General features: G+C 44.5%; 1 protein-coding gene across 1 annotated transcript; it reads right to left on the bottom strand.

Moving 5' to 3' along the window:
• Positions 1-487: 487 nt before the first annotated feature.
• On the bottom strand, positions 488-26,861 carry LOC127526176 (uncharacterized). The gene is made up of 7 exons (XM_051920769.1): positions 26,793-26,861; positions 22,638-22,692; positions 20,206-20,259; positions 13,567-13,857; positions 1,896-1,928; positions 787-828; positions 488-585 (listed from the first exon to the last, which is right to left on the bottom strand). The coding sequence occupies exons 1-7, from the start codon at positions 26,859-26,861 to the stop codon at positions 488-490; spliced, it is 642 nt and encodes a 213-aa protein (XP_051776729.1).
• Between the last annotated feature and the right edge of the window lie 52 nt (positions 26,862-26,913).

The following is a 26,913-nucleotide window of genomic DNA, read 5'->3' as shown; positions in this document are numbered from 1 at the left end:
TGAACCTACTGGGGCCTTCAGGTGTGACCTAAGGGGGTCCGGTCGAAAGTGCCTGTGGGCCTCAGTTCAGGGCCGAGGCTGTATTCAGCTTTCCCACTTGTGCTTCTCATTCCTGAATTCCTTAAATTCATTTTCTTGTTTGATTCTCTAGTTTGTTACGCTTACTCTTGCCTTTGTTTTTTTTTGTTCTTGTGTTTTTTGATTATTTTGGACTTTGAGTTTCTTTGCTTCACATTGCCTCTTAAAGGCATACATTAGTGACTTCTTGGACCTTTTTTCGTTATACTGTCTTTTACAGTTTTGAATTCTTATTATTATAAACTCTGTTTCATGTCCAGGGTTTTCACGACTCCCGTCTCCCATCTTGACATGAGGCCCTGGCTTCAAAACTGCCATGTGAACCTCCCTTCCAGTCAGGGACGCTCTAAGACTGCAGCTCAGCACATGTAGATGTGGCAGCCATGTAAACCCTCAAGCAGGTTACACGTCAGGATTCGGGACACATCCACTGCATTCTGTCAGACTCATGGCGGTCGATGAGGTCGTTTAACTCTTTTTGGTGCGGTTTTGTCACGTTGGAGCGTCCTGCCATAAGTGGACTCACACATGTAAATGAGGGTCTTTAAGAGATCAACACTCTCATCGTTTTAAACAGCCAGTACGCCTACACAGCATATGTCATTTTTGGATGGGGTGGGTAGGTAGGTAGGGGGTCCACAGTCTGTGGCAAGTCTGACAATTGCACCATCATGGTCACACAAGCTAGGCATTGTAAATGACGCTTACCTGAATTTGTAGTACTGGTCTGAGCTTTTTGAAGAACATCAGCTGTAAAAGAAACAAACAACAGGTGAGTGCACAGCGTGGAGCCAGCAATCCCACGCCAGGTGTAGTCAGGGTCCAAACAGCGAGGAAACGCATAAGCACAGCAAGAAACCCAAAAACTCACCAACTGCAACTCCTTAGCACATCCAAAATGAATGACTGCATTTAGAGGGCAGTTCCTGGCAGTGATCACTAGGTGGCCCCGCCTCCTGGGGGACCACCCACAACACACATGCAGTTTGTATACACAGACAAAACCACAAACCGCATTATCAACCTAATAAGGATTACAAATGAACAAAGGAGACATCCAACATCCCCTTCTCGACTACACATCGCTCCTGAGATGTCAGACTCAGACTTGGGGGACTTAGCATTACTGAGGACCTTTCATGATTTGCAGGGCACACAAAACTCAAAAAAAGGTTCAGCTGGAAAACTAGGCCTCAGGATTTAAATGGGATGTCGAAACAAACTCTTAAAGAGGCGTGGGGCCTGCGCTCTCAAGAGGTAACACAGCTTGAAGAGGGAGTGGAGAACCCTGGGAAACCCAATGAACACAACAGTCCTTCCTATAATAGGAAGCAGAAAAAACAAAAAACTAGAACAAGAACACAATGCAATAAAATAGCAAAAATGTAGACAATGAAGTAAACAAAAAGTCAATCAGAAATCCTAAGTCAAGTAAAAAGATCCTTAAACCAGAAATGAAATCAAAAAGCACAACCAGGGGCTCAAGTGCAGGAATGGGCGGCTGCCTCAGCACTGGACGGAGGGGAACAGAGCAGCAGCAGGGGGTCCTCAGTGCCAGTGTCGCCCAACCAGGCTTTTGGGTGGAATATCAAGAGCCTGCCATTAATAAAATACGCATGCAAAACAAAAATACAAGAACCAAACCTAAGAAAAACTACAACAGAGAACAAGAACCAAGAATACTCCAGAAAAGGTGAGCAGACCTAAGAAATGAAAACAGAGAGACGGGGGGTCCTAACTGAACCAGAACACAAAATGGAGGAGACTGACTGAGAAGGGCTGTCTGTAATCTCAAGACCATCACTGAAAAGACTTACGTGTTTTAGTGCTGATCTTCTGAGTGGCACACTCTGTAGAAAAAGAACAAAGAACAAGGTGGGAGATTTTCATAAAGGTCTCAAAATAGGACAGAGCTGCTTTATTTTTTTTATAATTTTATTGTAATCATTCATACAAATCAATCAATTTTTTACAAATAATAGGATTGAAAAAAAAACAAAGAAAACAAGTCGCCCCCCCACCCCTGAGAGAGAGAGAGCAAGGCCAGCAGAGTAAAACTTAATGTTTGTAGACATACTGTACCTAAACTGATGAGTTTACTGTAATAGGCCAGTAGAGATGAATGGAAATGAAAAAGAGATGCGGAGATAATTGCTTCCTTGGTGTTTTAAGAGCTTATTCTAAAATTTTATTGATTATATCCTGCCAGGTTTTAAAAAAAACTGTACATTTGATTTTTTCCAATTTCAAATAATATAAAACATCGGTTACCGACTGACTTAAAAGAGGAGCGTTAGGATTCTTCCAGATTAGCAAAATAAGTCTTCGTGCCAAAAGTGTAGTGAATACAGTCACAGTTTGATTGTCCTTCTCCACTTCAAGTCCATCTGTGAGCCCACCAAACACAGCTGTTAGTGGGTTAGGGGGGATTGTGACCCCAAGGCTGTCTGAAAGGCACTTAAACATTTTGGTCCAAAATGATGTTAGTTTGGTGCAGGCCCAGAACATGTGACCCAGTGAGGCTGGGACTTGATTGCACTGTTCACAGGTTGGGTCTTGCCCTGGGAACATTTTGGACAGTTTTAGGCGAGACAGATGAGCTCGATATATAACTTTGAGTTGAATAATTGAATGCTTTGTGCATATGGAGCTCGAGTGAAGTCTCTGCATTGCTGTTTTCCACTCCTTTTCTGATATATTGATTAAGAGATCTTTTCCCATTGTCCTCTTCGATCTTTAAAAAGGGAGGGACTGTAAAATAATTTTATATATTTTAGAGATGGTGTCTAAGTCCCTGAAATTGAGCAATATTTTTCTGGCATGGAGGAGGGAGCAAGATGAGAAAAATCGGGAAGGCTCTGTTTAACAAAGTTCCTAATTTGAAGATAGTGAAAGAAATGTGTGGCTGGAAAGTTACATTTGGAGTGTAGTTGTTCATAGGATGCAAAGATGTTGTCTATATAAAGATCTCTGAGCAATATAATCCCAAATCTTTTCCAGATATTGTGGCATGCGGCTTGGGGTGGTACCTTTGGGCCCTGGTTCCTTTGGGGGCCACGGGTACAGAGCTGGGAAGCTCAATCCTGTAGGGGCCCATGGTCACCGCCAGGGGGCACCCTGATGCCTTGGGAGCCCTGGAAAAGGATCGGGGACACCCGGAGTCCGTCACAGGGGAGTGTCAGCGGAGGAGTGTCAGGAAGCACCTGGAGCCCATCTGGGTGTGCATAAAAGGGGCCACCTCCATCTGTTCAATGGCTGGAGTCGGGTGGAAGAGGACAGAGCTCGGAGGAGAGGAGTGGAGGCAGACCAGAGAACGTGAAAGGCATTGAGAAAGGCCAGGACTGAAGGGGTGATTGGTGCTGCGGCACTGAGATTGTGCACTTTACTTATTGTGAATAAATGTGTGTGTGGTGAAACCATCATGTCTACCTGTCTGTGTCTGGGCTGTACCTCACAATATTAAAAACTGCATGTGTTTGCGAGGGTTGAAAGAGGTGGTTCTCTTGCAGAGGTGCCACAGATAAAAGCTTCTCCATCTTAAAATGCTTTCTACATTGGTTCCATATTCTGAGTGAGTGAAGCACAATTGGGTTATTAGTATAATGCCGATAACTTGCATTTATTGGGGCACAAAGCAGGGAGTATAAAGAAGTACTGCAGGATTTTACTTCTATTGTGGGCCTGGGGCCTCGTGTATAACGCTGTGCGTAGAACTCACACTATAACATGGTGTAAGCAGAAAAACGGGATTGTGCGTACGCACAGAAAAATCCAGATGCAGGAATCTGTGCGTATGCAAACTTTCACGTTCTTCCACTACATAAATCCCAATCAGCGTGAAAAGTAACGCACGTGCACGCGCCTTCTGTCCCGCCCCAAATCCTCCCAGAATTACGCCTCTTTGAATATGCAAATCGATATAAATAGCCTTCTGTGAAAAGACAATGGGAAAAGCACGGGGAAAAATATAAGAATTTCAGTGAATACCAAGTGGAGGCAAAGGAAAAACGTACTATTTGTTGGTTTAAACAGTGGTGTAATCAACAAAAGGAAGTTGATCGAGTGAGAGTGTCGGAAAAACTCGAAAGATCAAATTCACAAAGTCACACAGTGCCCGAAATAAAAAAGAAATCACATATCAAAGTCGGCGTGAAAAGGCGAGTCGTAGCCCACCGTCTGAGTGTTATATGAAAGCTTATTAGGGTACAGACAAAAAAAAATAGGCACACAGTGGGGAAAAAAGCACGAAATGTCAACTTTAACCTTGAAATTTCCACTTTAATCACGTAGTTTATTTTGTCATTAAAGTAGAATATCATAAACTTCATCTTAAAATCGTTTATTTTACTAGTTTCTCAAGTAGCACATTAAATGCTTTTCTCCGTGTTTGATCTTCTATGTGCTCTATGTGTGTGTGAATCACTACGTGCTTCTGTTCTCTCTCTTTCTCCGACAGGACACAGAATCCATTACATTCGAGATATTACAGCTCTCTGAATAATTAAAATACTGACATGTATACTTGATATCATTTTCATGATGGTAGGAGTTAAAGCATGTTATTAAACATGGGAACACGGTGGCGCAGTGATTGTTCATGTCTCACACAAGAGGCTTGCTGCGCCGTGTGCGACCTTCGATGAAATAATTTATCACAGCAGTACTGTCTCTTTCAAACGTACTAACCTCTAATTCCTGTCCTTACTTTTCTTTCTCCAAATAGCCAATCGCCACACAATCAGCTCTGTAATAGACATGAAGCCATTTGTAAGGTTAGAACGCCGATTCTTCAAAACTTTTAAAGAACATTGAAATATCTTCGTAGTACGTGTTTAATTATTCTATCTGTCTATCCTTCCAGTGTCGCGTCAGCACCAGCAATAATACAGTGCAAGGCAGGAGCTATCCGTGAACTAGCTAGCACCGTGTCCTCACATGTTTAATTATTAACAATGCAGATTATTTAAATGAAGTTAAAGTTTTATCTGTATACTATAAGCAACATATTTTGTTGCATTTCATCTTAAAAATGACATTGTACACGCTTTATAAAGTGGCGCAGGTTGTGCAATATTATAACTGTAGTGCAAGTTTACAGTGAGGTGATTGTACTTATAAGTACAGACAGTTCTACAAGGAGCACTTGATGGACTGATTGAGTGCGTTTATAGTTCTTGGGATGAAACTGTTTCTGAAACGCGAGGTCCGTACAGGAAAGGCTTTGACGCTTTTTGCCGTGGTTGAGGTAGTGTGTACTTGAAACTGTATACCGATAATTCTCTTTCCGATCAGCTGCTGCTGTGAGTCCCCACTCAGATACAGTGATATAAATACTCTGAGTGGTGCAGTGAGAGTAATATGGAAAAAGATGATCCGCAGTGGCAACCCTTAACGGGAGCAGCAAAAAGAAGAAGAAGATGCAGTGAGCGTAACAACGCTAAAGCAGTTCTGGTATTTGGAATACCATGGCTATTCCCTGGACCATTATATTGCTGCAGGTTAATTACAATCAGATGCATTACACTAATAAACAATATGCAGTTAGTTACAGTGTATTTATAAAGCCGCGTCAGGAATGTGGGTCTAAGAAAGAAAGGGTGACCACACAGGAACAGTAGCACTGCTTTGACGCTGGGTGCCGCCAGTGTACAAAACCGAGTGGAGAAATTGCGTACGCCAGGGTATGAGGTACCATGGAAATGTGCGTGGCTTTATGCCAAGTTTAGGTTTTATACATCGTGATTTGAGCGTGAAAATGTTCATACGCAACATTTCTGTGCGTACACACCATTTATACATGAGGCCCCAGGCCTGTGTCTGTTCATCTATTTGTGTCCAGGTTTTTATGGCTTGTATGTCTGCTGCCCAGTAATAAAACTGAAAGTTAGGTAGAGCCATGCCACCTTCTGCCTGAGGTCTTTGTAGAGTTGCTCTTTGGATACGTTGAGGTTTTGAGTTCCAAATAAATGAGGATATTGTTGAATCTAATTGCTTAAAAAATTATTTATTGATATATATATATATATATATATATATTTATTGGATTGTTTTGAAATAAAAAAGAAGCTTAGGAAGAATATTCATCTTAACAATGCTAATTCTTCCAGCTAGAGTGAGATGAAGGGTTGACCATCTATGCAAGTCTTGCTTAATTTTTTCCATACAGACAGTGAAATTTTGTTGATAAAGAGCTGCTTTAGAAATGTGCAGAGAAGACCACCAACCGCATCCCAGGCCCCTCTCTGAATTGTGTCCCTTTGCTGTTTTTGTGTGCAGTTTCTCCTGCTTATCGTCCCCCGTTTTGGTTCAGTGTCTTCTTTTAGTGCTTTGCTCCCAGTGTGTCACCCATGTTGAGGGATGCTTGACTTGTCTTCTTTTTAAGGTCAAATGGCAGCACCAGGGGGCTACAAACACTGCGGTGTGAAATTTTGTATAAAAGTTGAGAATTGTCTTTATTTGTAATTTAGACAGAGCAAATGTCATATTAGTGTTACAGATCATTGATAAGAAGAGCAATGCTTTGATGTTTAAGACCCCCTTTAGTCTTTGTAAATTTATGACAGGGTCAGAGGAAGTGCCTCAAACCAGTTTGGCCAGTGATTCTCTGCAGGACCCCCTCAATCAACTCTCACAGGAAAGCGAGACCACCCAGCTGGCAAGCATCAGCTCAACAAAGGGTATTGTAAAAGGTATTGTGTGCCCCCATTGGTCTGAAGTTTGGCTGTTTGGGATTGGTTTGAATCAGAGGCCATTCTGTAGCACGACACCCTATTGGTGTAAAGATTTAGACAAAGAATATAGAAAGTTGCTTTACCCCTCCCTCTCTCTCTCTCACCATCATGATGAAGGAGCGTCTCACACACCATGAACTGAAAAGAAGACCCCACTGAGAAGCACAGCTTGGCAGACATATTGAGACAGGCATGCGGCCTGTCCTGAAGAAAGCCACAAAATGGTGACTTACGGATATTATCAATAATAAATTATTTAAGTTGTAACTTAACCCCTGCTTGTCTTTTACTCTATGTAATTGCCTGATGTTATAGATGTAGAAGGGAAGATGGGAAGAAGTTATATACTACAATAGCTTATAAACAGTGGTAAGTCTGTGAGATTTGAGGCATTCTGACAAAGGCTACATATTAACAATACAAAGGGGGAAAGGAGAGTAAAATAATACACTACCAAGACAAAACAATTGGCGTAGTCGGCAGGATTTTGGGGTAACCATGTTATGCACCCTGTTTACAAATACTGTTTTCATGTATGTGTGTGTGTATGTATGTGAATTTTAGGGCAGCCAGTGTACAAAGGCAGTGGAAGTAAAATATTGTTTGCTTGATAAAAGGTATATAAGCAAGAAAGTGTTGAGACTTCATGTGTGTCACGAGGTTAGTGCTGGTGGTAGTGGGAAAAAGTAGGCCAACCCATAATGAATTTTGCAGATTGTATTAGAGCAGCATTGTGGACTCAGAATTACCTAAATTCAAATTAAAGTCAGCCATCTTCCAATGGAGTGGCAGAGGCAAGCAGGCTAAAGCTAGGAAATGCAAACCTGTAGTGCAGGTAGAGAAAGCAGAAGCTGAGCTGCCATAAAATGGAAGGGGGCTGGAAGGATTACAATCAGGAAAACAGAGATCAGGTATAAAGAAGACAGCTGCTGTTATAAGAGGTTTACTATCTTGTATTATTGGTAATAAGGAAGATCAGAATAAGAAAGAAAATAGCAAAGTGACTGAAAGTAAAGGTGGCATGTTGTGTGAAGTTCTGAGAGATGTAACAGCTGGCATGAAACATATGAAGTGTTAGCATGTAGATCACCCAATGCTAAAGTGGAAAGCAGAGATAACAAGTGGGGGCCAGGAGTGTAGACCATCCATGGTGAAAGTTAGGGCAGTAGTAACAGGATCTGACTGGGACCCTACAACATGGTGGGTGACTTACCTGAAACAGAGGAGAGCTCAGATAAAGAGTAGGATTGTGAGTGTGAGGAGAAGCAGAAGATGAAAGGAAGGGACAACACAAAGGGTGTTTCCTTCAATTATTCTCCACTGCACCACAATCTCCAGGTGATTGTGAGGTCTGTCCAGAAAAGACCAAAGACAAAGACATGAAGAAGAACTGAAGAGACAGCAAGAAAGAGACACCGCCTGGGGTTTAAGTGAGTAGCAAGTCCACAATTGTACAATAATAGGACAAGTCACAATAACCATAGTTTAAAATAAAAACATTTGTTCATTACTGCAGCAAATTTATATTCCAAGGGGTGGAAACTGAACAAACCAGCTAGGAATGTTAAAAATAAGGACATTCATTTTGGGCTCATAAAGTGTAGAACCTGGGCGTTAGTTAATTCATTGTGGTAATTAATACAATTAATATTAATTTTAAGGAAAGGCTTCACTGAGCAAATGGGTGAAAATTTTCAGAAGAGCAGGTGCAACTGGTAAAGTTTCAAGTCACATGGGCTCTGATGTTTAGGTAAAGTCTAATTGGGAAAACACGGAAGCCCTGCTGAGATTGTCAGCTGTGGGACAGGCAGTGGACCAGTGGACCAATTCTGAACCGAGGTGATTAGCACATCAAGTATGCATATGGTGAGCAAACTACTCTAGGGATGGCCTACAGGGGGAATGATGAAATCTGTATAGCTATGATGTCTCATGGTGGTGATGCCAGCCTAAACTGGTAAAGGCTGATGGCAGTCAAGAGTTACACCATAGGTGGAAAAGCACAAAAGACAACTAAGCCAACCCCAATTGTGTGAAGAGGGGCCACAAATGTTGGTTTGTGAACAGCTTATGCAGTGGCACATGTGCTCTCACTTGGGCCGAGGTGGTTGGCACTGGCACCTGTGGTAGGTTCAAATTTTGAAGTTAATAGTAGAGCTGTATATGCTTTTATGAATAGTTTGGGACAGGGGCCCAACTAACATTTAGACACAGGATTAATATCGTTTAAGTGAACAAAAGAAGTTCACACAATAAACTTAAATTTCAGTGGCCTAGCTTAGTGGAAGGTGTGCACTTGTCTCATTTTAAGCCACCAGATCTGATGACATATGAAGACTGAAAAAAGCTAAAGGAACAGATGAAGCAAATCAAGGAAAATAAAAGACACCAGGAGCATATCCAAGTTCTTCGGATTGTCTTTGAAATAAAGAAGATATGTAATGGACAAATGGTCACACACAACTTTTAACACAGGAAAAGCAATCACCGCAAAGCAAAACACAAGTTGTGCCACAGACCCTTCAAACAATTAAGGCTGTGTCATTATATTATAAAGACATTGGACAAAAGATTTATCACGGGTGGAGTGTTGTGGTGTGAAATGTTGTATATAACTTGATAAATATTTTGTATGTCTTTATTTGTAACTTAGACAAAGTAAATGTCATATTAGTGTTATAACATTGATAAGAACTGCAATGGTTTGATGTATAAGAACCCCCCCCCCCCCCTTTAAGGACTGAGTCTTTGTAATTTTACGACAGGATCAGAGGAAGACCCTCAAACCAGTTTGGCCAGTGATTCTCTGCAGGACCCTCTTAATCAACCCCCACAGGAAAGACAGACCACCTAATTGGCAAGTATCAGCTCAACAAATGGTTTGGGGGGGGGGGGGGGGCAGGTGTGAAAGGTATTGTGTGCCCCCATTGGACTGAAGTACGGCTGTTTGGGATTGGTTTGAATCAGAGGCCATTCTGTAGCATGGCACCTCATTGGTGTAAGAATTTGGACAGTGAATGTAAAAATTTGGTTGCTTTACCCCTTCCTCCCTCCCTGTGTCTCACCATCATGATGAAGGAGCATCTCACAGACCATCAACTGAAAAGAAGACCCCACTGAGAAGCACAACTCGACAGACATATTGAGACAGGCATGCGGCCCGGTCTGAAGAAAACTGACTAGAAATGATGACTTAACTAACGACATTTAAAGTCACTGCCAGTCTGTGTGCCGCCTGAAACTACACATCAGCATTTATCAGGTGGTACGGTTGCCAGTGTTTACTTGTACTTTGCTTATTGTTATTATTTTATGGATATTATCAATCATACATTAATTAAAGTGTAACTTACCTCCTGCTTGTCCTCTACTCTATGTAATTGCCTGAGGTTAGAGATGTAGAAGTGAAGATGGGGAGAAGTTCTAAAGTCCAACACCTGATAAACAGTGGCACGTCTATGGGATTTGAGGCATCCTGACAAAGGCCACACAACAAAGAATACAAAAGAGGAAAGCGGAGTCACAGAGGACTCCACCGAGACCAAACAGTGTGCTTCGGCTTTAGTTCGCTTTCTTTTCACACTGCCTGTGAGCCTCTTTTAAGTTAAGTTTTGGTTTTGGTGGTCTAAACAGTTTACAGTTTACATTTTCTGGCTTTTTGACTTCTATAAAAAGTATTATTACTTTTGTCACTTTTCTCCTCTTTCTCTGTTTTTTAACCTTTTGTTTCAAAATAATTGAATTTCATCCCTCATTATATTGAGTCAGATAGTCATTTACAGTCCTGAACAGGGTCACCGTTCTTGGAGGCTGTTTTGTCTTGGTAGAGTAATATATATTGCTCTACTTTCCCCTATTGTATTATTAATATGTAGCCTTAGAATGCCTAATCTCGCAGACTTACCACTGTTTATAAGGTATTATTGTATATAACTTATCCCCACCTTCCCTTCTATATCTATAACCTCAGGCAATTAGATGTAGTAAAATGACAAGCAGTATTTAAGTTACACATAAAATAATGTATTACTGATAATATTCATAAATAATAACAAAATGCAAAGTACATTTGAATATTGGCAACCATACAACCTGATTAAATGGTGATATGTAGTTCAGGCGGCACACAGACTTGTAGTTACTTAAATGTCTCTAGTTAAGGCATCATTGGTGCTCAGCTTTCAGCCACATGTCTGTTTAAAATGGCAGCTGAGCTGTGCTCTTCATTGTGTGGTCTTCATCATCAGGTTAGCAAGAGAGATGCTTCTTTCAGATGTTGGTTAGTAAGAGAGAGAGTGTGAGGTTAAACACATACATTTATAGATGTGCTGTCCAACCCCTACAGCCTATAGGACATCATGGTACTTAAAGGCCTCTGAGACAAGCCATTATTCCAAACAGCCATACCTCAGACCAATGGGGGCACACAATACCTGCCACGCCCCCAAACCATCTGTTAAAGTACACCTTAGCCCATTTGCGGGGGTAGAAATGACTTTAGCAAAGAAACACTCGGCAAACTGGTTTAAAACACACATCCCCCAAATCCTGTCGTAAAATTCAAACAGACCCATTCCTAAGGGGGGGGGGGGGGGGGGGGGTGATAAACACTAAATTACAGTGCTTTGTCTAAATTACAAATAAAGATATACAATACAAAATATTCATCAAGTTATATGTAAAATCTCACATCACAACAGAGGCCATCCCAGCCAGCAGGGGGCACACAGCAGGAAGAACAGAGACAGTCCATCACAGGGCTGTATATGTTCTTGTATTGTTTATTTGAATTGTGTGCTCCTTTGATTTTTTCTTTTGACATATTATATAATATACATTATTTACTTCCAAATTTTGTGCCTTTTCTGAATTTTCTCTGTTTGAATCACAGGCATCCCCTGAGACTCAAGACTTCAATTTACGAGTTTCATGATTACAAAAGGCTTCACTGTTTTGGCAGCATGAGAATCAGGGTGAGCTCAGCAGGCAAGTCCTTCAACCTGGCAGCTTGGGTTTTGGTCACCCGAGGGACTTTGAAGTGCCACAGGAGATGAGGACTTTTGTGATCAACACACATGAAAGAGCCAATGTGGTGCCAAAGATGCCCATGTTCTGACTGTACATCTAAGTGAATAATAAGGTACATTAAAATTCCTGCCATACAAACTGCAGTCGTGAATCAAACGTTACTCTTAAGAGCTCCATTTTGAAACATTACCCATTAAGATGCCTTAACAAATTGGGTGAATGTGGCTCACTAGTGAGATGTTGCTGTGCTCCTGTTTTCTGTTGTACCCTCAACATTTACTGCACACAGATTGGAGCTCATTGCGGACGGGTTTTTAGAAAGAGCCCCCCTGATGGCTGAGTTTAAGAGAGCAATGTGAGTCGATACCAGTTGTGTAAGACTTTATTTGCAATCTTAAAGAGTCAGCAAGCTGGACAAACCTGTTTTCTACCCCCAGAGTTTGATTGATGAGGTGAGCACCAGACTGGTGGCTTTAGCTGGCCTGATTAGTGAATGTTGGAGGAAATGTCCTGGAGGTCTACGTGTGTGTGTTTGTGTGTGTGTGTGTGCGTCAGGAGCTGCAGAGGGACAACAGAGACAGGGAGGTCTGCAAAGGCCATGAAGAGAAGACCACCTCCCTCTCTCTTGCCATCTTCAGCATGATGAGACATCTGGGCAGCCATACTGAGCCAGGCGTGTGGCCCACTTCAATACTCCATTCAAAGGCCATGTGGTAGCAAAGACCAAGCCGGACTGAAGAAAACCCGCGAGCAACCTATGGCTGGTCAGGCTGTAATGGTGTCATTGTCACACTTGTATCTTACGTGGCTTATATTTTGGACATGTTATCTAAAATTCTTGATTAAGCGTCTAGCTCCTTCTCCTGCTTGTTCCATTACTCTGTCTAATTGATAAAGAAGGGAAAGGTGAGGAGGTGCCGAGTGTTACGTGTAATCCTCACAGGTGGCATTGCAGTGGTAGTGCTGCTGCTTTGCAGTAAGGAGATTGTGGGTTTGCTTCCCAGGTCCTCCCTGTGTGGAGAGCGCTTTGAGTAGTGAGAAAAGTGCTATATAAATGTAAAGAATTATTATTATTATTATGTGTACAGGAATGTGGGAACATCTCCATAATAAAGACAGCAAAGAGCGTCAGAGGGTCACCCAGGACTTTCCCCTTTTATACTCCATATCATCGAGACTTTACCAGAATGTGTCCAATCAATATGTGAATTTCCCGTTGGGATTAATAAAGTATCTATCTATCTATCTATCTATCTATCTATCTATCTATCTATCTATCTATCTATCTTCTATCTATCTATCTACTATCTATCTATCTATCTATCCAATCCCGTACACATAGCACTCATTATACCCCCCCCCCAAATCTCCCCATGGGGGAGCCTTTCAGTGTCAGATTTCACAGCTGCCCACCACCAGGGCCTTAGCAACTTGTCCTCGGATGTGTGACTTTATTACAAGACGAAGATTTGGGGGGGGGGTTTCACCTACATGGCCAGCACTGCCAGGGAGCCCAGCAGCCCGACCCGGCGGACATGGAGGACATGCAGGCTCCACAGAGGAGGCACCCCAGCTGCTGAGGTTGTTGTGGGTGGTCCTGTGTTTTGTCCCGGGCTCAAGTGAAGTTTTCTTTAATGTAAAGTTTTGAATATTTTGGCAGGAAGTCACGACTGAGGTGACAGCACAACACGATGCCCTCCCTCGTAAGACGTGGCCCCTTAAGGTTTACCTTGAACTTTTAGGTTGGCTATGTAGGGCGAGTCACCGTACTCCAGCTCGTAGTTTCCAGCGTCAGTGTTTGTTACATTTTTTATGACACAATGCAGTGTTTTTCCATCTCCCATTTTGCACAGATGTATCTTGTGCTCTTCAGGCTGTGGCTCTGCACAGAATGGCACTTCACTATATTTTGTGCTATGCACAATGACATCGGTGTTGTGGTAGAGGACTAGCCAATCGTTACGAATGCCATTGGTAGGGAACTTCAGTAGTGCTGTTGTGTGACTGCAGACATGCACATCTGAAATGACAAGAAAGCACAGAAAGACGTTACAAACCTCTGAGCTGCTGGCCTCACAAAGACTCGACAGCACACAATTTCATTTTCTCCTTAAATATTAATCATCGGATTACAGATATGGGCGCCGCCAGGCAGGAGCAAAGGCTGCTTTTCTGTTTTGTCTTCTTACTGAACCCACAAATCCATTTTATGAACCCACTAGCTGGCCTAAACCAAACCTCAGATGGGACTCCAGTGTGCCCACCCAGGTGCCCTGACACCTCAGGATAAAAGCCACACAGGGGACATGCAGGCTCCGCACAGCCCTGAGGGTGGTGGGCACTGTGCCCCCCACCACACCACAACACAGCACACAACCTTACAGTCTGCTTTAGCAGCTTAGGGTCACTGAGGACGGAGCCAAAGCTCAAACCAGGACCCAACACTGGACCTCCACTCTGGAGTCTCACACACGTTCACATGGGGACAGTTTAGAGCTGCCTGAAGGAAAACCAAACGTTATTAAGAGGGCATCAGAAAGGCTCCTCATCTCATAAGGCTCTTTAATGCCCACACATGTAATGGCTTAGGCCAGTGGTTCTCAAACTGTGGGGCGGGCCCCCCTAGGGGGGGCGCGAAGATGTTAAAAAAAAGAAAACAAGAATCGAAAATAGGAAAAAATGAATCTATTGAAACCAAAACAAATGAACTTAAACTACATTCTGATACTAGAAAAATAAATAAAGACTTAGATAAATGTCAATAAAAGTAGGTAGAATAAAATATACATCTATGATATATCATTAATTAAAAAAAACAAATTGGTATTAGTGGGCTCATTTCAAAAAAACATTAGGGGGGGGCGCAATTAAAACTGTTATGAAAACTCAGGTCACAAATACTTAAAGGTTGAGAAACGCTGGCATAGGCTAAGGCCGTGTCTCATTGCACGCCGCTGCCAGCGATGACCAGTCGTGTAGAATGAGCCTGAGGCGGTGACGGTGCTCCTGTGGCCGCCAGTCATGTAGTGTGACATCCCCAGTGCCTGAGTCTGTGAGCTCTGAGTGTGTGACACACGGCCACCATTGACACAGAATGCAGTAACGAGGACCAAGGAACGTGGGAGTTTAGGACCTCGTCTATTTTGTGTTATATGAAAATGAGAAAAACTAAAGGGACAGAGATTGTGGCGGAACTCGCCGTATCAGTAGACCCTTCAGACAGGACGTTACTGGCTGTCAGAAAAAGGGACGAGCCGGCGATACTGTGGAAATGTCGTACAGTTTGACATGTCCTGCGATTACCGTTTGTGTGATATGACATCCTCAGGGGACAAGTCTTCAAGTCTGACTAGAAGTTGTGTAATGTCGCCGTTTGTAGTTTGTTCTCAGACCTCCACGACTTTAACACGATGGAGACGCTCCTGAGAAGCCGGTGGTACGCCAGCAGACACGTGACTTCTGCCACCTGCTGGAATGTCTGAGCACTGCAGGCACTTAAATGAGATTTTGAAAATCCCTGAGGTGGAGGCGTAGAAACATTCTGGGGGGAAATCTCTGCTCCGCTTGAAAAGGCTACAGGGAGAAGAATATTTATGTTGTTACCGATACTTCAAGATGAAGGGTTAGCGGCCTCAAATCAATCCGTCTTATTTTATAGCCAAATTTATTGTAAAATTCTTCTGAAAATGACCGTCTCTAATATGATACTGCAGATGTATGCCGTCATTTAGCCATAAATCCCTCAGTCGTCATTTTTATTGCATTATATCAATACATATAAATCAAGTTTTGATTGTTAAATCACGGGTTCAAATGTCATTTTTGGATATGGAGAGAGAGAGAGAGATAGGAAACTGACACATTTCTATGGATGTTCGACAAATGCAGCCTGTTGATGATAATCAGTTGAATGTTGCAGTGGCTCACTTGCTAATATTTTTCTCATCAATTTTCAATAATTTGCATTGTTTTGAATCTGTGTGTTACATCGAGCAATTCAGAGTGTTGTACAGTAAACTGATTTTGGTGTGTAAAGAGTACAGCATTGAGGACGCCCTGCACCTGATTGTAAGATCAGGGGAGGATGAGGACGATGACATACAATGGACTCCTAAAGCAATCTACTGGTGATGAGGAAGACCAGCAAGATGAGAGTGGAGAGCAGACGAGCCCAGAGGTTGAGGACCCAAAAACACCAAAGTGAAACGGAGAGGAGAGGAGGCGCAGATGAAGCCTCGGAACAAGACATCAGACTGGACGCTGTTACTGATCAAACTGTGGAACAGATAAACTTGTGCAGAGACAACTGGCCGAGAAGTCCTCCTTGACCTCCTTGATGTGCTGCTGCTGTCTGCACTTTACACGTTCACCTTCAGATCCCAGACATGCTCATCTGGTGGCACAAGTGACACTCATTGCACTTCAGAAACTGCAGCCTTCAAAGAGACCCCTGGCCCTTCCATTGGCACCTTTCTCGCCAGGCCAGGACCGGCCAAGATCAAGCGTGGGAGACCACCATGCCCTCCAGAACCAGAAGCAACACCACCCTGCAGAAGGCCAACTTGGAGAGTGCCACCTGAAAAAAGGATGACACAGGAAACCCGAGACAGTGCAAGCCCTGCACAGGAAGTTACTTCTCATAGGTCTGCCATAGGAAATGAGACGTCCATCTTTGATCAAACAAAAGCAGAAACATTTTTTAACCACAATGTAACAAACATAACAAAGGTTCTAAAAATTTCCCCTTAAAAAATAACCAAGCCATTTAATTCAAATGTCCCAAATGTTGTCCAAAATACATGTTTTTGCTTCTTAAAAAAGATATGTTGTGACCAATAATTTCTCATAAATTAAAAACAATTCAAAACTTTATCATATATGCAAATGATTGTTTTTTCAATTTTATTCATTCATTTTGCCAAAGGGTTCAATAAACACTTTAGTTTCAAAAAAATGAGAGTTTTCTGGCTCTTATCTTATATGTCAAGCTTTATAGGGTTAAAAAGGCTATGCAGCCCCTAACCCTAACCAGGCTCAACAGAGTGTGTGTGTGTGTGGGGGGGGGGGGGGGGGGGGGGGGGTACCTACGGCAGACAAAATGAATGAAATCAGTGCACAAAGGGTTAAAAGGACAAGACACAAATGGAAACACGAGGAGCAGAGACCACTCAGAGGGTCCTCACATACGTGTCTGCTTGCGTATTTCTGCGTTCATTGAGTTCAAACTGTCTGGGCTGAGGGGCGGGCTCTAGTGAGTGCTCTGTGTTTCGATTGGTGGATCATCGGCCAACAGGTGGGCAGGCAGCACATGTCACATGCGCACTGTCATTGTGGCCAGCTAGTCCTTACGCTCGTGTCCAGGTGAGAAAGGTGGTCAGGGTTAGACTTGGGGGCACATCCTGGTCAAGCGGGGACACCAGCTGGAGAGGCCACACTTGGGGTGTAAATATGGGGAGGGCACAATAAAAGAGCCCACGGACCCCCAGGCCTGTAACTGCTGCCAGCAGGAGGCTGCTGTTGAGGTCCCTGCAGGCTTCACAGGCCATTTGGTTCGAATGGGCCAGCAGTCTGGCACGGCCAGCAGAGGGAGCTGTGGGTGGACAACCCCAGGAGTTTTCTAGGGGGGTTTACATCTGACCCAGGGACCCTTCACAGGAGTGACCTCCACAACGTGACCTCAGAAGTGGTCTGGAGATTGGGCACTAAGAGGCAAGTGGCCACTGCTATGGTGAGCTTGGAATGGGGTGGAGTGTGGGTGAGAGTTCACTTGGCAGGTGGAAGGAGAAGACGACAGGAAGCAGAAGGGAGAAGGACAGAAGACGTGGACAGGGGCCGCTGTGGAGGGCCTTTTCACTTTTGCTTTACTGCCAAAGCCCTCTGACTTTCTCTATTCAATTGTAATAAAACTCTCCCTGCCTTCTGTTTTTGGTTTCTTTGGCATTGTTTGGGTTTGAGAACTTCAGTAGCGCCCCCCACTGGACACAAGGTGCTTTGTTTGCCTTGGGATCCTGTGGCTGACTGGCGTCTGCCAAGTTGTGGTTGTGGGTGAGAATTGTGAGCAAAGTACTGAGCCGTGGAGTTGAGGCAGACACCTTGAGGAAGGATGAGGAGAAGATTTGGGGACAGCTGAGCCACCAATGGGCTGAACGGACTTCTCTCGTCTGTCACATTCCGGATGTGAGCACCTCCTCTACTGATGATTTGTCATCGTTTATGCTCATTGTGTGTGTCCAGCCTGCTATATCCTAACTACAGGGTCACGGGGGTCTGCTGGAGCCAATCCCAGCCAACAGGGCACAGGGCAGGAACAAAACCCGGGCAGGGCACCAGCCAACACACACCTGCACACCAGGGACAATGTAAGATCGCCAATCCACGCAGAAACGGGGAGAACATGCAAACTCCACGCAGGGAGAGGACCCGGGAAGCGAACCCAGCAGCGCTACCCACTGCGCCACCGTGCCGCCCTGTGTGTCTTCACCAAACATTTCTTTCTTTGCTTCATTTTGTGCTCAATACAGGAGACACGTAAGCAGCATGTAAGTAAAGGCCGACGGACGTGGAGTTTTCTTTATTGCTCAAAGGCTGTCCTTGTCACCTGGAGTCAGGCAGGTCAGTGTTGGCCTCTGACTTTGTGACTTATCTCTTTCATATTTGATATCCTCCAGAAATGGGTTTATTTGTGCTTAGCTATCTGTGATGCCAGACTTCTGTTTGGGACATAATGGGAGCTTCATGGTGGCACAGCAGGAGTTCAACTGCCGTCCGTCTGGAGTTTGCATGTTCTCTCGGTGGACATGTAGATCTTTTCTGAGGAGGTCAGTCATCTTCTCCCATCCCAGACACACACCATGGAGGCCAGAGGACCACTCTGTACTGGTGTGCTGCCCCAATCCAGGGGTGTGTTCCTCTGCTGTACCCACCTCATACAAATGGGGTTAAGAATGGCTGGATGGTCAACCGTGGCCAGGGTCCCAAGAGGGTCATTCGGAAATTGGAAGAATGGAAATCAAATCAAATAAAATTCACAAAGTCCATTTGAACAGAGGAGCAGTGAGGAAGAACGGCGGCCGCACTTCAAGTCATTCTAAAGCAGATCTCACAAGTCAGAAATACAACCAAAAATATTCCCGAAATACACGCCTGCCATTTTAGATTACAAGCAACGGTTTGATGACATGCATGACTGCATGCACTGAACACTCATAAAGTCAACACTCAAACCTGAAGGGGCCGGACGCTCTGAATGAGCGAGCATCAAGGCTGAGATTAATCAGAGGGGACATTTCGGCCACCACAGAAGAACAATATTACAACATGTCAGAATATGAAGGTTCGTACTTATAATGTCTGACTCGCTGTTTCCATGAGGAGACAGAAAGCTGCTTCTGATGATGATGACGATGATGATGATGGTAATATCACAGAGTGCTGAGTGCCGAAGGCTCTCTTCAGTATAGTGCCTTTCACGTTCAACAGTTCATGTCGTAATCTCCTCAGTCAGGCAATCAAATGTTTTTGTGAAGCGGGCAATGCACCATTCTGCATGGGCACAGGACTTGTGTGGGGCACTCCTCGCTAAGAAGGGGCTCAGTGGGCACTGTAACTCTGTCACATGACAAACACTGAGGCACCTGGCGTCAATACAATACAATTTATTATTGTGTAGCCCAAAATCACACAAGGAGGCCCTGCCTCTTGACAGCCCCCCAGCCTTGAATCTCTAAGAAGACAAGGAAGAAGGAAGAACCCTCGGGAAAGGCAGTTCAAGGAGAGACCCCTCACCAGTGGGTGTCAAAGAGAAAGACGTCAGTACAACACAACACACAGAGCAGAACACAAGTCATCCTCAGTACAACACAAATATGACAAGGACAGAGCAGAATTCAACAGCAGATGACATCCCATAATAGGATTTGGATTTGTTCAGAGTCCTGGAGACCTCGGCCATCAAGCCGCCTCCCCACAGCTGAGTCAGTGCTGGGCCAGCCAATCCGCTGAAAGGACCCCTCTACCTGACATGAAGAGATGAGGCCACAGGTTCGAGACCCTCCATCGACTCACCCAGAGTCTCGCTCCTTGGACAATAAGATAAAATTGAATGGAACTCCACTGAATTGTCCTGCTGTGCCCATGTTAGGGACCCAGCATGGAAAGGCACAACATAAAGGCCACCCCCTCTGTGACTCGAGGGTGACTTGGCTGTCACTCGCTGGTGTAAAGGGGGTCACCGGAGCAGTGGCGTGATGGTCATTACAGTCAATAATGACAGTCACAGCAAGGCGTTTTATATATTCAGGTTTGAGGAACTTCACAAAGATTCAAAAGAATACAAAAAATCAAACGTAACGGTGACAGTTCAACTGACCTTGTGCTCTGGTGCAGCATCCAAGGAAAATTAATGGCAGAAGACTCCGAACACCTGGGAAGAGATAAAGGAGTAGACGTCACCACAAGCAGACAGTCAACATGAAGAAACGAAAAGAAAAGGGGAAGCGGCTCGATGCCAGCTGGACAAGGTCAGCTCCTGTTTGAACCCAAAGCTGGTGGCACCAACTCCCCTTAGCAAATTGCTGAGAGGGTCTCGGTTTGCTCCTTCAGATGTGACACAAAGGACGCAGCTTTGAAGATCTGCTGGGTGGCACTGCTAACCAATCGGCGCAGTACACGACTTTTCTGGGCTTTCGTTGCCCCATCTCAGTGTTCTTGAAATGCATGGCTGGCATCAAACTCAACAAGAGCGGACATTTCTCACAAAACAACACAAGTTCTCGGTGTCAGCGTCTGACGTGTCGCTCTTGCACTGTTTTCTATGAAATTATAAAATCTTAAAATCAGCGCAGTCTTCTTCTTTCCTTTACATCTTGCACTGCATTTTTGGAAATGGGTTTGCACTTGAAGGTACCGTAAGTGTGTGATGGGAGTGTGAGTGTGTGTGTGTTCACCCTGTGACGTCTGGGTACCCCGCCCTCAGTATGCCTGCTGGCTTAGCTCTGCTCTTGACAGACTGGACGGGGGGCTTTTATGGTCTCATGTGGCCTTGCAGTCGGTGTGATGAACCCCAGGGGTCCGCCCTCAGCTTTGAGTGCCATGCTGAGGTGCGTTGAATATTTGGATTGTGGACGGCTTTGGTGACCCATGAGAGACGTTTCTCAAACCCTTTGTTCTTTTTTAAATGTTTCTCTCTATTATATTAAAAACGGTTTCCGCCGTGTCTGCGTTATTCAGCCTTGGCCACGCCCATCCACGTCACTCGCCCAAACGTCACTCATACTGCGCACTCCTCTCTCTGTCTCACCCCACGACACTCTCGGTGCTGCCAACTCACCCTTCAGTGCTCTAATGGCAAGAAAGAAAGAAAGAAGAAAGAAAGAAAGAAGAAGAAAGAAAGAAGAAAGAAAGAAAAGAAAGAAAGAAAGAAAGAAGAAAGAAAGAAAGAAGAAGAAAGAAAGAAGAAAGAAAGAAAAGCAAATGATCTACTTGAGGACATCACGTTTGAGATCACAATAGAAAAAACAGCAGCAAGTGCCGATAACAGACGAGGACCTCAGAGCCGCGCTGTACAGAAGATTCGCTCCTCTCACTCTCGCCATTTCACAGACACTTCTAGTAATGGAGGCTCCGTCTGCTTGGGACACTCAGGTCAGTCTTAGAAGGAGACCCCAAGACTCCAGAGGCCTCACTTCTTGTTCTTCCATCTCTCAGGAGATGATGAGAAAAGAGGGGCCAACCCTGAGAAATGATGGGGGTCTCGGCTCCTTGACCTGACTTCACATCTAATCAGGTGTCCCTGAGGGAAGAAAGCAACAGAAGTCAGGCCTGAATGTCGATGGCACCCAACAAGGTGAGGATGCCCACTTTAGTCATAAAGTGTACGCCAAACCTGAAAAACCAGAATGGACCACCAAGCGAGGACCCGCCAAAGGCTGTTCTGGGGTGACTCCATCCTGTGTGCTTAAAAGACCCTTTGTGATTAATGAAAACGGTGAAAAGTTCAGAAGGCAAAAGACGCGACATTTTGGGTTGTCTCATTTTAACCTGAAGCCTGACAGAAAAGTAAAACGTCGGCCACCTTTTTATTTTATTAGTTGAGTGGACAGGCTCATGGAGGGGGGGGGGGCAGACCCTAGATAGGAGGAGAGAGTCCATCAGAAGGCTGACACACACACACACACACAGACAAAGACACACACACAGACACCAAGCCCTCACTTGGGCCAGTCCCCTGGATTGCCAGCCCACCTGACCTGCATGTCTTTGGCCCACTCAGACGCGGGGAGGACACATAATGCCCAGGCAGGGACACAAACCCTGCAGTCCTCACTGCCAGCACTTCCACTGTGACAAGAAGAGACGCATTCCGAAGGCCACAGACAGATAAAGTCATATTGCACAATACTCTCATTTCTCAGTATCTCTCTGTTATATAGCGCCTGAGGCACAGACAGAGGGGTCCCGGAGGCAGCCGGGTGGCACAGCAGTTTGTGTCACATCAAGACCCCCGAGCTCCCTGCCCTTCTCGCTCCCTGTGTGTCCACTCAGGTTTTCTCCACACGTGCTGGCAGATGGCCTGGCACCTTTATACTGGCACAGTGTAACTGGGGGCCTCATGGTGGGCTGGTTCAGCTGTGAATTCAGCAGATATTACTCTGGAAGGAGCAAACTTTGTGGTGCATTTCTGTGTCACCCATTTTCAAGCTCACAGAGCAACGTGGGGTTTCAAAATGACTGCCGCTAACACGCAGCTCTTCCGATGGCTCATTTTCATAAATCCCACCATGGGTGAACTCCTCACCTTACCAGGATCACTTAGGATGTAACTGCTGTCCTCCCACACTGAAAAGCCCAAAGAGTCCTGTCACAATGACAAGTGGCACACCGACAGCTACAAAGGAATTCACCAAATTGAAATAAACTCCCACAGCTTGAATTACACGAGTCACTTTAAAAAGAGAATTTCAGCCGAGGGACAAAATGGAGGATGAGCAGGAAATTCAAACAAACACAACACACCCGCTGGCTGCCCAGCCCGGCACTTTGACATGTTTGTCATTACAGAGAGCCAAAGACAGGACCACCGCTTTGGGATCAGTGACAGACCCCTGACACCGAGACCCCCAGTCGAGGGCTGACAGAGTGACCACCAGGAGAAGACCAAATGAAATGACAAGTGCTGTTGGCTTTCTCAGAGACATTTTTTAAACAAGGAGCACAACATGAGATTTCATTAAACTTCCGCTTTATGAGAGCCACGGCCTCCCTGTTTGGACGTTTGACTCAAATATTCTGCCACAATGCAGCAAAGTACAGACGTTTGTGTCGAGAACGAAAGAAAGAAAGAAAGAAAGAAAGAAAGAAAGAAAGAAAGAAAGAAAGAAAGAAAGAAAGAAAGAGGGCATGTTATCGAAAATAATCCAGTTAGACAATGATGTTTAAATAATGGCACAAGAATTAAAACAGCAGAACTGCCGTCATGTCACTGAGGTGCGACCCCCAAATTACACAAACGGGAAAATCTGGGAAGGTGGAAACATAAAACAGACGGGCGGACATTCAGGAATAAAATCAGAAATAACAAGAAGGAAAGAAACGTCACAGTCACATCACATAACATACGTACTGTACACGTACACACACCCTCACAGATATACACACCAAAGAGATATGAAAAAATAAATAAATACACCACAAATAAACAGACATGTCACACACACACAAGTGTACAGACAAAGAGACACACTCTCTACACACACACACACTCATATACAGGATGGGGAAAAATACAACACACATCCACAGCTAAATACAGAAATACACAAAACATGCATACAGTACATGCACAGATATATAAATAAATATATATATATACACAAAACATACAAATGTACGTTAAACACACCTACAGGCAAAGAGACCCACGCTGTCCACACACTCAGATACAGTATCTAAATAGAAACTCACACCTCTACACATACATATTCAAATTGAATTCACATGTTCCATTTTGGGGCGGCACGGTGGCACAGTGGGTGGTAGCGCTGCTGCCTCGCAGTTAGGAGACCCGTCTGGGTTCACTTCCCAGGTCCACCCTGCGTGGAGTCTGCATGTTCTCCCCATGTCTGCGTGGGTTTCCTCCCACAGTCCAAAAACATGCAGGTCAGGTGCATTGGCGATCCTAAATTGTCCCGTGTGTGTGTGCTTGGTGTTTGAATGTGTGTGTGTGTGTTGGTGTGTGTGCACCCCACGCTGTGGTGGCCTGGCGCCCTGCCCGGGGTTTGTTTCCTGCCTTGTGCCCTGTGTTGGCTGGGATTGGCTCCAGCAGGACCCCCATGACCCTGTAGTTAGGATATGGCGGGTTGGATGGATGGATGTTCCATTTTACTAATAAACATATTCACCAATACACATTGACACACACACTCTCTGTATTACTTACATATATAAATATATATATATACACAACAACTAAATGTATATGTTACACACAGAAATGAATAGAAATGCACTGAGATCACACACAGTCATGTCTATATAAATACACAACTAACTATATTCATTTTTGCACACGTACTGTATATATATATATATATATATACACATATATAAATGCACATACAGACAAAGAGTGTGCCTCTGGTGTATTTATGCATAAGCTGTCTATGTGTTTGTCTATGTAACATATTTAGTTTGTTGTACATGGCTGGGGTCAGACCCGGCCGGGACGCCTGGAAGGACTGGGTCCGTGGCGTATTTATCCTCAATGCCATGAGGGGGCAACCACCCTGGAGCAGAGGAGGGCCACGGAAGGGGAGGCAGGGAGACTCAAGTCTGTGCGTAGGCCTGTATACACCACCAGAGGGCACCCGAGCTTCATGGAGCCCCGGACTTATTTACTTCCGCCACACCCATGGAGGACGATCCTTCCAGGGTGCTCTCCTGACGCTTCTTCCACACCAGGACGTGACATCAGGTAGAGCAGCTGGAGTTCGATCCGGGTGAGGATAAGAGGGGCCGCCTCCCTCCAATCACCGAGCTGGAGTCGGGAGCAGGACCAGGACGAAGCTCCTGGAGAGAGAGGACAGGTGGCCCAGGGACGAGGAGAGAGAAGGCCCCAGGAGAAGGGTGACGGGGGCTAGAGGCACTGTGAGTTGTGCGGGACTGAGTAGTGTTGTTGTGTGGAAGACAATAAACAAGAATTTGGATAAAGATGTGGTCTCTGACTGGTGGTGTCCAGGCAAACTTCACAAGTTATTTATGTATTTATATCACTATACACACAAACATACATGGAGAACACATACAAATATGCCACACACTCACAGTCACAAATACAGTAATGATATGCATATAAATATATTTATTTATTTAATGTATATGTCTATATTTGTATGTGCGTGTGTTTGTGTGTGTGTATAAAATAAATATTGATAGATATAAACTATACTGATCCAATGATGTTTACAGTATTCCATATATACGAGTACTGTCTATCCATACACTTAGGTGTGAGGGTGAGTGTGAGTGTGTACAGTACAGTGTGTCTTTACACGCACACAGACCCATTTAACTTACAGGGTGACCTGGCACTGATTTAAAGGTTTTTGAATTTTTTGAAGTTCAGAGCCACCCGCCTGTGTCCAGAAGGTCTGCTGCTCGACGGACTGAAGAACTGAAAACGGCACCGACGTGAAGAGGCCGCCGCCCTTTGACCAATTCCTGACTTTTTCAGTGTTTTTATTTTCCTATTTTCTTTAATTTTGTGTTTAAGTTTTCCAGATTCAAGCTGTTGTGTTTGCATATTATAACAAAAAGATGACAACGATGATGACGATGAAGAAGAAAGAAAAACAAACAAAAAATAAAGCAGTAAGTACCATTTGAAAAGCCATTTGAAATATAGGCGAGCATCGTGAAGGCAGCCACCCGTTCGCCCGCCCGCCCGCTCCCTCCCTGTTAGCTGTAGCCCACCTATTGAGCCCAAGACCTTCGTGGCAATGAGCGCTGGATGTTCAGGCAGCAGACCCGGGCTGTGACGCTCGTCAGTGCGAGGCTTGCTTTGCATGCTTGTCTTTTTATTAATTTATTTAGTGCTCCTTATATTGTAATAAAACGATTTCTCCAGTTTGATTGGCCGTAGTCAATGATGTTATTAAAAAATAAACATTAGCACACATCATGGTAAAGTGTATGAACTTCAGAGGCAGACACGTTATATTGTCACAAAAAGTAATTTCGTTATGTTACACAATGACAATAAAGTGCTTGAACTTGAACTTATTCGCAGAATGTCACAAGGCGCGCACACACACACACACACACACACACTAATAACGACTTGACTTGTATTACTTCGCACTCACACATCTCGCTGTTGTAACTCTGTGTGTTGTCTTTGTTCCTTTCCTTTTCTATTCTTTTTCACTTTTTCCTCCTTCTCAGCCCGCCACACAGCACCCCCGTCTGTCCCATCAGCATTTGACTCAGCGGTCCTCCTGCCTGCAGGTGTCCGGACACCAAATCGGCCGGACGGCGCGACCCCACGGGCTTACGAGCGCCTGTCTTTTGTTCTGCCGTCTCGTTCGTTGCCTTCACTAAAACAAAGTTTGAGTTCTCACTTCGACAAAACGAATTCAGACGCATGAAAACACTCGAGTACGACACGACAAGAAAGGAAGTGTCTCTGGTGGTCATCCATGCGTGCGGTGGCCGTCAAAGGCTGCGGAGCTGCCGCTTCTCAACTTGCCCCAACACGACCTGCGACGTCCTGCGCATGAGCAGAAGTAACGTCCTAGGAACGAAGCAAATCAACGGGCCGTTCGGCTGCTTCTTAACTCCCATTATTGGTGCAGACAAATTAAGAAAGCAAAAGGACATGTTAATGATGCATAACACATTTTTGTCGTCGTCATTGCATGTTTTACTTTTTTTCCGAGATAACATGCATGCTGCACTCACCATTTGTGTTCTTCGAGGAGTCCGCCGAATTTCAAGATGATGCTTTTGTTTAATCGGAACGTTCTGCATGTGGGGGTACTCCGTTCGTCAGTCGTTTATTATCTGAAGCCTCTCAAAAGCA

The sequence above is a fragment of the Erpetoichthys calabaricus genome, chromosome 17, assembly GCF_900747795.2.
Source record: "Erpetoichthys calabaricus chromosome 17, fErpCal1.3, whole genome shotgun sequence".
NCBI lineage: Eukaryota > Metazoa > Chordata > Cladistia > Polypteriformes > Polypteridae > Erpetoichthys > Erpetoichthys calabaricus.
Note: the sequence above shows the minus strand (reverse complement) of the source record. Positions and strands in the feature narration are given on the sequence as shown.

Bases quoted from the DNA above. Each gene is read 5' to 3' on its own strand.
- LOC127526176 (XM_051920769.1), bottom strand. From the start codon at position 26,861: ATGCAGAACGTTCCGATTAAACAAAAGCATCATCTTGAAATTCGGCGG. The intron at 20,260-22,637 runs GTAAGGTGAGGA...ATCTCTTCCCAG, and splicing joins TTACATCCTAAGTGATCCTG to GTGTTCGGAGTCTTCTGCCA. The intron at 13,858-20,205 runs GTCAGTTGAACT...TTGTCATTTCAG, and splicing joins ATGCTGCACCAGAGCACAAG to ATGTGCATGTCTGCAGTCAC.